Consider the following 13,977-nt stretch of genomic DNA (forward strand, 5'->3'; position numbering starts at 1 on the left):
CAAATTAATTTGAAATTCCATATCAATTCCTGATCACAACTGCTGAATGAAAATTGCTTGGCGATGTTTTGATATCATGAATTTTTTCATTAAAGTTACTTAATGAACAGATTTTTGTTAACAATTCTTTTTGCAAGTTTTTTTTTTTTTTTTTTTTGGTTGGCGGTAATTTGCTTTTTAAAAGTATTTTTGATGGATACTAAATTCCGATTCAGAACCTTTGAAAGTTTGAAAACATATATACGGATGCGCGTGTTGAATTTAATTAATCTTAGTAAAAATCCCCTTCAAAATTCGCAACAAGTAATTTAAATAACAAAAAATATATACTCAAAGGTGAAAGGTTCAATATTTAATTTTTAAAAAATACAAAAATTCCTGCAAAAGTACAATATATGCAACTATAGTACATCAAAATTCAAAGGATTGAATTTCAGCGAGGCAACGGACACACAGCGCTACTTAACGGAAAAAAACGAAAACTTCATTCTGTTTTTAATAAAGCGAGATTGAAAAAGTGAAGAAATGAATAAGATTTTTTTAATAATTTTGACAAAAACGAGACTTTCTTGATATAATTTTGGCAAAATCAGGAATTTTTGGCAAGTTTGCAGTAGCGATTTTTCGCATTATCAGAAAGTGCAGGTACCATAATTAATAGGTATGTACCTCGCATCTCATGACTTTGCAGCAAAGATTCGGAGTGTGCGCCAGCTTAGTTCAGTAGATGAGCGTTTTGACAACCTTTTGACCACGTTCTCTTGGGTAAAAAATCCTTACGACTCCAAAAAATAAATGAAAGTTTATTAATGAAAATATACCGACATTTTGTGGTGAACTGATTGATACGAAAGACAAAATTAATGATTAAATTGAAAAAATATCACAGGTTGAGGATTATCAACAATTTACATTATCACCGAATTTTAAACGAACTTCACAGTAGCAGTTGCCAAACATTTCCCTATCTCGACCATCATATCCATAAATTGCGCTACACGAATATCGTTGTCCACGTCAGAGGGGTTCATTTGCACACGAATCTCGATGTATTCTTGGGGAGTACCTGTAAAATTCTCGATTTTTTCTATCTCTTTAGAGCAAACTTGGTATCCATCGTGAACACTTTTCGCCATCGTCTTCACTTCCAGTATTACTGTTTGATAAATATCGCTACTAAAATCCATTTTCATAGTAGAATAGAAGAATTCTCTCAACACTTGGATTGGTTTTAAAATCGACGAATTCGCCACCTTTTTGTATTCACGAATTACAAGAGCTTCGTTGTTTTTCAAGAAATTTCTGATCGCGTTCAGCTCTTCTTCAAAGTTATCACATTCGTCGGGTTCACTCAATTTAACAACGTCCGCAACGAAAATCCACAGTATAATTATTCTCCACTTTTCAATTCTCGTTAACTCATCTCGGAAAATACAATTCTTCGGTTTACGTGTATCAATAGCTTTTCTGTTTTCCGATTTTCTTTCTATAGTATAAATTGGTATTAGAAGATCGAGACAACTGCCAAATGCAGCGAGCTGACGGTAAGTGTCTGCTTTAGCGAAAATTATTTCGTACCGATCGATTTGCATCCGATATACGTTGCAAAATCTAATTCTATCCAAGATATTCTGGAAAAATAGTACAATCCAAGTATTATAAATCGACTAAATTTAAAATTAAAACGAAAGAAATAAAAAACTAAAACTAGTTCGGTTCATAATATCTCAAGAGTTGAGGAAAATGCATTTTGTAACTCGAATAATAGGTACTTGTCACACCATGTTTCGTCGACAAAGGAGTAAAATAAATGATACGATATATTGAAAAAAACGTTTTTCACCTTATCTCGCTCGACTGACTCCAATTTGGTTTTGATATCATCGATGTCTTCTTCTTGTAAGAGCCGTTTGAGAATGTTGGATCTCAGATCTCTTTTGTACAAATCACGCAGTACGTTCACGTCCGTTATTTTATCGACGAAATCTTCCAATTCTTTCACTTCCTTTACAAATAAGACGTATTTTTAAATGTAAACTAGCAGTATTATAGAAAGATGCGCGTAGTACAAACATTTCGATGCGACTTACTTCGTCTATAACCTTCTGTCGTTTCTCTTCGGGCGAATCTTTAATATTAGAACAGGTCTGCGATTTCACTTCTGTCGAATCTTCTGCATTAGATTTTGTCTGGCGTTTCTCTGGCGAATTAGGATCTAAACAAATAGAAAATGAAACCTAGTGAATACACAATATGACGATCGATTTTCAACACTGAAGTCAAAGATCTGTATTTTCCAACGATTATGTAACTACAAACACACAAATTATGCTACGTTACGAAACACTAGAACTTACCATCGTTACTATTACCCATTCCCATTATGGGGAATTCAAAACAATCAGCCGCAAGAATAAATTGAACCAATTACCAAGGAGTCCAGACCAGGCAGACAAACGGTGATTTATATGAGGAGCTGAGAATCAAAACTCACATTTGCCAAAAAAAAAAAAACCGTTTTATGGCAGATTTGGATATACCGTTTTACACTCTATAATGTGACATATTCGGTTTTTTTGGATCAAAGTCATTTTGGTGTGAAATTCACTTTCAAAACCAAGGGTTAGAATCAAAACTCACATTTGCCATTGGCAAATGTGAGTTTTGATTAGCGATGTCGAATATCCGGATGCATCCGGATACAAACGAATTATTAATCCGGATCCAAAGTGTATCCGGATACCCGGATTGCACTCGGATATGCCAAATACAAAAGATAAGGTTGTGAAAAATCCACAGAATGAATTTTTTCAAAATTTAAAAATCGCTTATCACTTCATCGCAAGAGAAAACTCGGAATGATGGCGACAATCCGGATGCATCCGGATATCCGGATGATGATTTTGGAGAAATCCGAATTTCCGAGTATCCGGATATTCGACAACGCTAGTTTTGATGAAAACTTAGTTTTGTTTGCAAAATTCCATAGGGAAAAGTTTGATAACAAGCTGAATTTTGGTACACGGGGGTTTTTTGATACGCTGAACACGAATTTGGGGTGTTCGGGTGAATCCGGTGTACGCTTCCCCCTTTTTTGTGGACCTTAAGCCCCCAAATTTGTTTTTTTGCGTTTAAGTCCGAAAATATGCAATTTTATGCAAGATTTATATTTTTTGGGTCGCAGAATACGAATTTGACAATATTTTTTTTGTAGGGGTGGGGGATGAGGGGGTTAGGGGGGCGAGAAATTCAAAATTTGACTATAATGATGTGTGATATGTCGAAATGTATGTTTTTGAGGGTGTAGATCACGAATTTGACAATATTTTTTTCGTAGGGGTCAATGGTGGGGGCTGAGGGGTGAAAATGGTTAAAAATTCAAAATTTGACTATAATGATGTGTGACATGTCGAAATGTATGTTTTCGTGGTTGTAGATCACGAATTTGACAATATTTTTTTCGTAAGGGTTGATGGTGGGGGATGAAGGGGGTGAAAAATTCAAAATTTGACCATAATGATGTGTGATATGTCGAAATGTATGTTTTTGAGGGTGTAGATCACGAATTTGACAATATTTTTTTTGAAGGGGTGAATTGTGGGGGATGAAGGGGGTGAAAACGGTGAACAATTCAAAATTAGACTATAATGATGTGTAATATGTCGAAATGTACCAAGTATGAATAATTCAACTGAAAGTGAGTAATTTTCATCAATTTACTCGATTTTAGTTGTTATAAAGTCATTATAGAGGTTAAATTTACGTTAAAACTCCGTGTTTTGCCTATTCTGCTACATAAATAGGAATAGAACAAATTTTTGCACGTAGATGCACGGGAAATCCCAGGGGCTAGTACTTCAGATAGTGTATTTCAAGATGTCATTTGCCATTTTTGCCCCCGAATGCCCCGGCGACGACAACAGTCAATTATAGTGAAAAATCATGGTGAATTTTGTTTAAATGTTACAAATTTTTTCTTCCAGGGACTTTGACGGCTCTCCAATAGAAAATTCTCCATCCCCCACCCTTCACCTTTTCTACACCTTCAAAAACATACATTTTGACATATCACACATCATTATGGTCAAATTTTGAATTTTTCACCGTTTTCACCCCCTTCATCCCCCACAATTCACCCCTTCAAAAAAAATATTGTCAAATTCGTGATCTACACCCTCAAAAACATACATTTCGACATATCACACATCATTATGGTCAAATTTTGAATTTTTCACCCCCTTCATCCCCCACCATCAACCCTTACGAAAAAAATATTGTCAAATTCGTGATCTACAACCACGAAAACATACATTTCGACATGTCACACATCATTATAGTCAAATTTTGAATTTTTAACCATTTTCACCCCTCAGCCCCCACCATTGACCCCTACGAAAAAAATATTGTCAAATTCGTGATCTACACCCTCAAAAACATACATTTCGACATATCACACATCATTATAGTCAAATTTTGAATTTCTCGCCCCCCTAACCCCCTCATCCCCCACCCCTACAAAAAAAATATTGTCAAATTCGTATTCTGCGACCCAAAAAATATAAATCTTGCATAAAATTGCATATTTTCGGACTTAAACGCAAAAAAACAAATTTGGGGGCTTAAGGTCCACAAAAAAGGGGGAAGCGTACACCGGATTCACCCGAACACCCCAAATTCGTGTTCAGCGTATCAAAAAACCCCCGTGTACTAAAATTCAGCTTGTTATCAAACTTTTCCCTATCATCGTAATTAAAACAGTGAAAAAAATTTGATTGCAAATCTTGGAGTCAAAACTCACATTTGCCATTCTTTGTCTGGATATTAAAGCAGAAGGGAGCTAGGTGAAAATCAGTCAACACAGGGAATCGTGTGCTAGTAGCGCTATCTAATGATTCATTTTGGTATTATAAGTTTTTTCAACTGGCAACACTACTAACTCAGTTTTTCGCGTTTTTCTCAAAATCGTTTATGGTGGCAAATGTGAGTTTTGATTCTCAGCTCCTCATATAGTAACAAGTGTTGGCAGATCGCCGGTATTTTATTCACGGTGTAATTTGATTTTAGAAAGATTTCTGGGGCGCGTAGATGTCCCAGAACACTTTAAGATAATTAATAAACTCAGAGCGAAGAGAAATTAATTACCTTTATTAAGGGACTATAGCTTCACTGCCTTACATTTATTTCATGTCAATATCATATTCAAAATTCATATTTCATTATCTATAGCTGTTTTCTTTTTGCATGCTCGGAGTTAGCTCGGAGTTACTCGGGTGTACTCGGGTGTTCTAAACACGTTTTCTTGAGGTAGTTCTGTAATATTGCGAGAGATAGCGCCACGCGCATATCTAGCTCTCGTTTCGCCACTTTCTAAACCTCGATTTTTTAAAAACAGAACGAAGCTTTCGTTTTAATCCGATAGATGGTGCTGTGTGTTCGTTAAAAATGGGAATTCGAACTGATTTTATAATTCTTCATAAATTGAAGGGCCTGATGGAAGAAGTGCCTCCTCGAAAAAACATAGTTTTGAGAAAAACGCGTTTAAAGTTTTACTTTTGTTGCCAATTAAAAACTACTCAACGTATTGATTTGTGGTTGGTGTTTTTTTTTTATTTGAAGTGTCAACAACAAAGTATTGACCATCACCTGCCAAATAATTTATCCACATCTTCGAAAAAAATGAGATTTAAAAACTCGCGTCGGAGGCCCTTCTTCCATAAGTTGATTTTGATTTTCATTAACTTCATCTTTTAACGTGATTAAATCGAAACTAAGCATTTTAGAAAAAAACTAATGACATTATGTCGATTGGAAATTTAATTCTCTACAACTTTGAATACTTGAAATTTTCGTATGATGCTTCCTTTCACCTCCAGATCAATTTTTTTCTATAAGCTGATTTTGATTTTCATTCAAATTCATCTTTTACGTGATATAAATCAAAAACTAAGCATTTTAGGAAAAAACTAACGTCATTATGTCGATTGGAAATTTAATTCTCTACAACTTTGTACACTTGAAATTTTGTAGGATGCTTCCTTTCGCCTCCAGGTCAATTTTTATGAAACTGTAACAGGTATCTACGGTATGGCATGGCACTGGCAGTACGCCGATTGAGATGTTTTATTCAAAGAGATATGAATAAAACATCACGTAGCTTGCTCTAGGAACAAGATCATGAACTGAAACTCACACCAAAGGTAGTAAAGACTTCAAGGAACTCAAATCATCAAAAGGCGGAAAAAGGGCCTACGGCCAAGGAGGCCCTTCTTCCATCAGGCCCTTCAATTGTAGAGAATTTTGTCCTCTTTCCAATGGTACTACATTTTTTGAAATCCTCAAAGCCTCAAAGGTCTTCCTGGAGAAAATTGACTCGACAAACTAAAAAAGGTAGCAAAATTCAACTTATTGTTCTGTCAACATTGCACTTTGAGGGGGCAAAACTTTTAAACCATCTCGAGGGCCCCATTATTTTATGGCTCAAAATTGTAGAGAATTTAGTCCCCTTTCCAACGGTACTACAGATTTTGAAATCCGCGAAAGTCTTCCTTGAGAAAATTGACTTAACGAGCTGAAAAGTAGAAGTGAACAGCATTGTTTACAGTTTACAGCTATACTTGTAAGGTTTAGCCTATGATTCACATGGTACATGTATGCAACCTGAAATGCGCGTTTTGCCCTTTGCTGAGGCCCTACAATGCCTCGTTCACGACACTTCCAAAGAGCATCGCGATGCCGATGCGTATTTGGAATTTGGATTCCTAAACCTGTCACGAGAAAACCAACGTGTCCAAAAAATTGATATCTATTTTATGGTGGATATTAGTTGTACTTAAGGTGCTGAATCCGACTGTGGGGGTTGAAACGTTCGCGAACGATTCTCTTGACCCTAAATTTGAGGTCAAAAAAATAGAGCAACTACAGTAAAAATAAAAATTGAAAAAAAATTTTTTTTTGATTTTCTTGAAAGATATGTTCTGGGGAAGTGGGGAGTCGAAATGCAAATTTTTGCAACAATCGGCCCACATTTGGAGGCTTTGTGCCATATTTTGAAATTTGAGTAAGGCTTGAGTTGGAAAAATCAACTCTTTTCACCTTGAACAAATTTGTTAAGAAACGTGATAAATTTAATGATAATAAGAAGTACCTACTTGTAAAAGACACATTTTGTTGAAAACAGTTTTGGTGCCCAAAACCCTTTAATTCGGAGCTGTGGCGGTTCAAAGTTTTCTTTTGTCAATTTTACCTCCACCACTACGATAAAAATTTTTGAAAAAAATTATATTGAAAGGCCCACTGTTCCCCATTTTCTCCCCTCTACTCGGATACACAATTTTTCTTGCAAAAAAAGCGTTTTTTGGCTATGCTGACCAAGGGGGGTGGGTTGGGGGGGGGCGGAATTTCCGCTCGAAAATTTTTATTGAAGGTACCTAACAATAATCCATCATGATTTTCCGAATCTGGGAACAGGGCCATTTCACCTATCTTACCCGGGAAGTGGGAATACCCTTTAATATCAACATCACTATCAACACAATTAATTATCTAAGGTTGTGATAGAGATTAAGACGAATTGTAACCATCTCATTTCATTATACCGAGAAAAATATTATCAGCAGATATTTGAAAATTAATTTTAAAAAAATTATTTGATCAAGAAATTGATTCCGATGGTGCGATGGGTACTTATAAATGGCCAAATAACTTAATTTGGAATTGATTCAATTTGAATACTCGTACAACTGGTGTACGGATGTATACGAGTATATTTGATCCGTTTTTGTGCTGCGTTTTCTAGGTAAGTACAGTACTCACATACTTATTTTTTTCGACGCTTTTCAAAATTTATTTGCTAGGTAGTACATAGGTACCTAGACCTACCATCATTTTACAACCATTCGAATTAGGTAAGTATCGAAGAAAAAATATTCGTATTTGTAGTTTGCGTACATGGATTTGTATAAATGCAGTCTGCAGTTTGCTTATTCAATTTAAATTTAAAACATCGCATTTAGTTTTTCTTTCTACAAGATGACTGCCGGGTTTGGGGGGGGGGGAATCTGCTCCCTGATCACAGCTGCTGAATGATCATTGCTAGGCGATGTTTCGATATCATTGAATTTTTTCATCAAAATTAGGTACTTAGCAGATTTTTGTTGACAATTCTTTCTGTATTTTTTTTTTTTGGTTGGCGGCAATTTTGCTTCTTAAAAGTATTTTTGATGGATTTTCAGATTTTTGTAAGTACTTTGTGCAGCTACAAAACATTCTTATGCTAAAATATATATGTTACACTGGAATAAACACTATAAGGGATTACAGTTGTTCATTTTTTTCAATGAAAGGGCCAATAAAATTATTTTGTATTATTGAAAAATATGCTCTGTTTTTTATTTTCACAGATCTGTTCGTCATGATAGAAGACGTGGTTTTCATCTTCTTGCTGGCTATGCAACCGAGCATCGTATTGCTTCAGGTAAAATAAATAGTACAGCTAAAAATTAAAACCTAACTTGAAACATTAGGTGTAATGAATTACTGCTACAAAATTACAACGAGGCCACGCGATACGTGAATATCGAATTTTAGCAGACCTCAGTATAGGTTCACCATAGGCGTCACAGAGGTCAAGTTTCTGGATGAGGAAAAGTCCCTTTCTTCTAACATTGTGCTTTTTTTGTTATACTGAGGTCGGTAGATTCGAATAATAGGCAGGTACATGATTTTAGTTTGGTACATGACGAAGGTATTCGTTTTTGCATAAGAATGATTATTTATGCAAAAAATAAAATAAAATAAAATGAAATACACTGCAATCAGCGTATTTTCCACCCCCCCCCCCAAATTGATTGATGATGGTTTCAAATTGTTTTGCGTAGCCTTCAGCAGGTTTAGATTTTTTCATTTGCGGAAAAAATATTGATTTGGACCAGCCACAAAAGTATTTTGAAGATACGAGGGACACTCAAAAAGTAAGGTTCTCACCCCTGGCATTTGAGTAAAAATGAATGAAAACAAAATGTTAAAAAATCGTTTGATTCTCTGAACTTTCTAGATTATTTTGATATAATCACTTTTAAAATTTAAGCTCTTTTCACATTTGAAAATCAGCTTCGCGATGATCGTCCTGGATAAATGTTCCATCCAACTTCTATAATGTTGTTTGAACTCGTTTTTTCAGCATCATTCTCGTCATCTTGGCATTTCCCAGTCCCCCGGAAAATCCGTTTTTCAGATGAGAATGATGCTGAAAAACCGAGTTCAATCAACGGTATAGAAGTTGGACGGCAATTTATCGAGGATGATCATCGCGAAGCTGATTTTCAAATGTGCAAAGGGCTTAAATCTTGAAAGTGATTTATATCAAAACAATCTGGAAAGTTCAGAGAATCGAATGATTTTTTAAGATTTCGTTTTCATTCATTTTTACGCAAATACCAGGAGTGGGAACCTTACTTTTTGAGTGTCCCTCGTACGTCCATAGGCCTCAAGATTTGTTTTGTGTAGTTTTTCACTTGAAGTAAACTTCTTCATCTATTGTATTCTTCCTCTCACGCTATCTTATTATACATTATTTTCCCAGAAGTTATAGTCCGGCATATGACAATAGGAGTAATTGCACCCCCCCTTCCCCCGCCGATCCTCCGGGACAACTTTTTTCTTAAATGGGACATCCTAAGGAACATTTTTTAAAGCAAACTTACCCAAAATAAAGTTGGCCTTACTTACAAAATGGCGGCTATTTTGATTGACAGGTCAGCCGAAATCGCAGATTTTGCGTTTCAACCAAGGACTTGCACGAAATTTTTCAAACCTTACCAAGGTAGATCGAAAGATCATGCAAAAATTTATCACAAGTCAAAATTTCAAGTGCTAAAGTGCGTTTTTCGATTTTTGGTGAATTTTTGAAAATCCAATTTAGGCCAAAAATGAGGGAAAAAATCAAAATTTTACCAAATCGACCGAGAAAGCTGAAATTTGGGATATACCCTATTTTTGACGTACGGTTTCAACCCGTTTTGAGCAGTTCTGGAGCCACCAGCAGATTTTTGAAACTCGAAATTCCCACAAAATTCCATCAAAATGGAGTTGTAAAGCTGAAATTTATTCTAAAAACTAATTTCAATACGCTACGAAGTACTGCAGGTGAATTTCAAGTCGTTTTGGAGCCTCCAGCGACTTTTTTGAAAATTCCTAGAGCCTCCAGCAGATTTTTGAAACTTTAAATTTTTACAAAATTTTATCAAATGGAGATGGAAAGCTGAAATTTACTCTACACTCCAATTTTAACACCCTCTGAAGACGACTTCAGGTGGGTTCAAGTCATTTTAGAGCCTCCAGCGACTTTTTTGAAAATTACTGGAGCCTCCAGTAGATTTTTGAAACTTGAAATTTCCCCAAAATTTCATCAAACTGAGATAGAGAGTCGAAATTCATTCTGCAAACTAATTTCAGTACGCTACGAAGTTGACTTCTGGTGGATTTCAAGTCGTTTTGGAGCCTCCAGCGACTTTTCGAAAGGTTGTATGGCGTTTTTTTGGAAAATTGAAATTTCATAAAAGCTGCTGGAAGCTTTAAAACCATTTGAAACCACCATGTAGTCTGCGAAGTAAATTTCAGCTTGCCAACTCCATTTGATATATTAATGTTGCGGGAATTTCAAGTTTCAAAAATCTGCTGGATGCTTCAGGAATTTTCAAAAAGTCGCTGAAGGCTCCAAAACGACTTGAAATTCACCTGCAGTAGTTTTTAGAATAAATTTCAGCTTTACAACTCCATTTTGATGGAATTTTGTGGGAATTTCTGGTTTCAAAAATCGGCTGGAGGCTCCAGAACTGCTCAAAACGGTTTGAAACCGTTTCCAGTGGATTTGGCATGTCGAAAATAGGGTATATCCCAAATTTCAGCTTTCTTGGTCAATTTGGTAAAATTTTGATTTTTTCCCTCATTTTTGGCATAAATTAGATTTTCAAAAATTCACCAAAAATCGAAAAATGCACTTTAGCACTTGAAATTTTGACAGGTGATAAATTTTTGCATGATCTTTCGATCTACCTTCGTATGGTTTGAAAAATTTCGTGCAAGTATTGAAACGCAAAATCTGCGATTTCGGCTGACCTGTCAATCAAAATAGCCGCCATTTTGTAAGTAAGGTCAGCTTTTTTTTTGGCAAGTTTGCTTTAAAATGTTCCTTAGGATGTCCCCTTTAAGAGAAAAGTTGTCCCGAAGGGTCGGCGGGGGGGGGGGGTGCAATTACTCCTATGGTCATATGCCGGACTATTATACCTACTTATTTATACTGAATCTCTCTTCCAAAAGATTTCTGGTCCACACGTATTTTGGGTGTTAGGATAGCACCCTTTTTTGTATGGTACACTCGGTGGAAATGTTTTGTATTGAAAATCTAATCTCTAATATTTGTGAAGTTGAATGCAAAGTTGGAGCGAAAATGTGATATGAGTGTTAGGATTTCACAAAGGGGGATGTACCTACCCCGTCCAACGTTATTCTCACTCTGCCAAACATTCTCATCACTACAAAGTACAAGTAGCAGTACATTACAACATACAAATGCGAAAACGAAAACTTACCATGTTCTATTTTTTCTTACACAGGCTTCCAGTAATCCAAATCGTAATGCATCTGAAACTTCTAAAACATTTTTTCTGGATAAGTCGTATAGTTTTAATGAGTTTGAAGAGACTTTGATTTTATACAATCACATTTTTGTGGACAAGACTATGTTCATTGTGGAATTGATTGATCGAATAGAAAAATGCGAACTAATCAGTCGTCCTTCGCGGTGGGGAAAAACCTTCAATATGGCAATGACTGCGTCATTCTTTGATATACCCCATCACAAAAATGGCTCAGTTGATGAGGAGAAACGAAACATAGTTAAATCATTTTTTGCAGGCGGAGCTAAAATTGTGTTGCAAGATATGGAATCTTTCATAGAAACCAAACCATTGAAAGTTTCTAGAATTAAAAGTGCAATGGACGAGATCGGAAACCACCCAACAATACTCATCTCATTTGGTAACAGTGGCAAAACATACGACAAATTTCTAATGAATTTTGCAGCTCAAATAACAGAATTAATTGAAAAAAAAAATTACGCCACGTTTTTACCCCAGTACTGTGAATTTTATAACGATCCAGAATTGTGTAAAAAATTTCTAAATAGTACTGAAGAAGAGCTCAAATCTAGTCCACATGCAGCCTTAAATCAAAGCATAGAAATATTAACTTGTCTGCTAACTTGCCATTTCAAATCTCAAACAGTGATCCTAATTGATGAATTTGATTACCCGTTGAATCGAATGACATACGATAGTGAGGATTTCAACAAGACCACAGAATTTTTGAAAAGTTTGATCGGTTGGACATTCAAAGGTAGTGCAACTACAACCTCCAACATATACCGTGGTGTCATGACTGGCGTGCTTCAATTTTCCAGAGTTGGAGTATCATCAGGGCTGGCAGTTTGTCGCGATTGTAGCGTGCTGCAACCACAATATAGCGAGCATTTTGGTTTCACCGAGGAAGACATTCAAACACTATATGAAAAGAATCCTAGCTTTCCACTTAATCTGAGCCAATTGAAAAACTGGTACGATGGCTACACATTTGGGGAGAACCGCTTGTATAACCCTGTGGCCATTCGTAGGTGCTTCACTTCCGGGCGTGTGGGCAGCTATTGGATTGAAAGCGTTCCAATGGGCCTCAGTCCACGATATGGGGAAAATTCGCTCTATCAACCATTTATGGTGGATTTGTATCAAAGTTGGGTCCAGAAATTGTTTGTTAATGTACCAGTGGAAGTTGAACTGGTATCCGAGATTGATTACAAGAATGTTACAAAATCCTTGGAGTCTTTTTTATCCCTTTTAACATCACTCGGATATTTGACGTATGAAAAACCATCCGAAAACCAACGATTTAAGGTCCGGATTCCAAATAAGGAAGTGCGTGACTTTGGGTTTAAACAAAGTATCAATGTGTGGACAATGAAATATGTCTGTGATGAGGGGTCTGATATAATACACGAAATCCTTCATAAAATTCTGACCGGCTTCAGAGAGAATGAGATTGCTGCAGTTCAGGGCGATTTATCAAAGCTGCTTTCAAAAATCAAGGAAACAGCTCCTGCAGAACGCCATTGCGACATTATTTTTGGATTATTGACTGAATTCGACGATGAATGGGACTTGGAACGTAGCTTTGATGAAGTAATTACTATTTACGAGCAAGTGACATTTCAATGTAGTATTACATTGCGATTAAAGTTGGATAATTGCTGCAATACCAATCCGATAGCGATAAATATTATAATAAATGGCGATTCTACTATGGAACAAAACATCACTGAAGCAAAACATACTGGAGATATAAAAAAAATAATCAAAGATAAAGTAATGGATTATTCGAAAAAAAAGGTTGCCGAGCTTATGGAGAAATCCAAGATTGAAGCTGCAGAGCTTACAGAGAAATGTAATTTCATCTGGCATACCTGCATTGTAGCTGGGAAAAAGATTCTCGGGATGTTCCCCCATTAGAAATAGGTACCTAGATTAAAGATATATTATTATGTAGTAATTATTACTATTATTCTATTTTATTTATTCATTTATTTTAATTTAATAGATTTGTTGCAGGGTAAAAGCAGGTAATATGGGGTTGCCAGTAATACGTGGTATACTTTGTTTAACCTTAAGTATTTATGTAATTGTTTATTTAAAACAATATACTTTCACCTTTTGATATCTTTCATGATATTCACCCTTGTTTTATTTTATCTTTGTTTATCTGTCCGAAACATCGATGACGAGGCAGTAAATCGCCATTCGCCAGGCATTGATGGAAGTCCTTAAAGCATGAATTATTCAAAAAAACAAAAATCCCTGCAAAAGTACAATATATGCAACTTATAGTACATCAAAATTCAAAGGATTAAATTTCATCGAGTCAACGGACACA

General features: G+C 35.8%; 2 protein-coding genes across 2 annotated transcripts; one reads left to right on the forward strand and one right to left on the reverse strand.

Annotated features, from left to right (window-relative positions):
• Positions 1 to 783: 783 nt before the first annotated feature.
• LOC135841484 (uncharacterized) lies at positions 784 to 2,960 on the reverse strand. Its single transcript, XM_065358459.1, has 4 exons — positions 2,358 to 2,960; positions 2,091 to 2,215; positions 1,844 to 2,005; positions 784 to 1,631 (listed from the first exon to the last, which is right to left on the reverse strand). Exons 1-4 carry the CDS (start codon positions 2,380 to 2,382, stop codon positions 927 to 929), a joined length of 1,017 nt encoding a protein of 338 aa, XP_065214531.1. The 5' UTR covers positions 2,383 to 2,960; the 3' UTR covers positions 784 to 926.
• A 4,751-nt stretch (positions 2,961 to 7,711) lies between these two features.
• LOC135840841 (uncharacterized) lies at positions 7,712 to 13,775 on the forward strand. Its single transcript, XM_065357561.1, has 3 exons — positions 7,712 to 7,795; positions 8,400 to 8,473; positions 11,613 to 13,775. The coding sequence occupies exons 2-3, from the start codon at positions 8,411 to 8,413 to the stop codon at positions 13,554 to 13,556; spliced, it is 2,007 nt and encodes a 668-aa protein (XP_065213633.1). The 5' UTR covers positions 7,712 to 7,795; positions 8,400 to 8,410; the 3' UTR covers positions 13,557 to 13,775.
• Positions 13,776 to 13,977: the final 202 nt, after the last annotated feature.

Source organism: Planococcus citri, chromosome 3, assembly GCF_950023065.1.
Source record: "Planococcus citri chromosome 3, ihPlaCitr1.1, whole genome shotgun sequence".
Classification (NCBI taxonomy): Eukaryota; Metazoa; Arthropoda; class Insecta; order Hemiptera; family Pseudococcidae; genus Planococcus; species Planococcus citri.

Bases quoted from the DNA above. Each gene is read 5' to 3' on its own strand.
- LOC135841484 (XM_065358459.1), bottom strand. From the start codon at position 2,382: ATGGGAATGGGTAATAGTAACGATG. The intron at 2,216-2,357 runs GTAAGTTCTAGT...CTATTTGTTTAG, and splicing joins AATGGGTAATAGTAACGATG to ATCCTAATTCGCCAGAGAAA. The intron at 1,632-1,843 runs GTGAAAAACGTT...CTATTTTTCCAG, and splicing joins AGTCAGTCGAGCGAGATAAG to AATATCTTGGATAGAATTAG.
- LOC135840841 (XM_065357561.1), top strand. From the start codon at position 8,411: ATGATAGAAGACGTGGTTTTCATCTTCTTGCTGGCTATGCAACCGAGC. The intron at 8,474-11,612 runs GTAAAATAAATA...TTTCTTACACAG, and splicing joins CGAGCATCGTATTGCTTCAG to GCTTCCAGTAATCCAAATCG.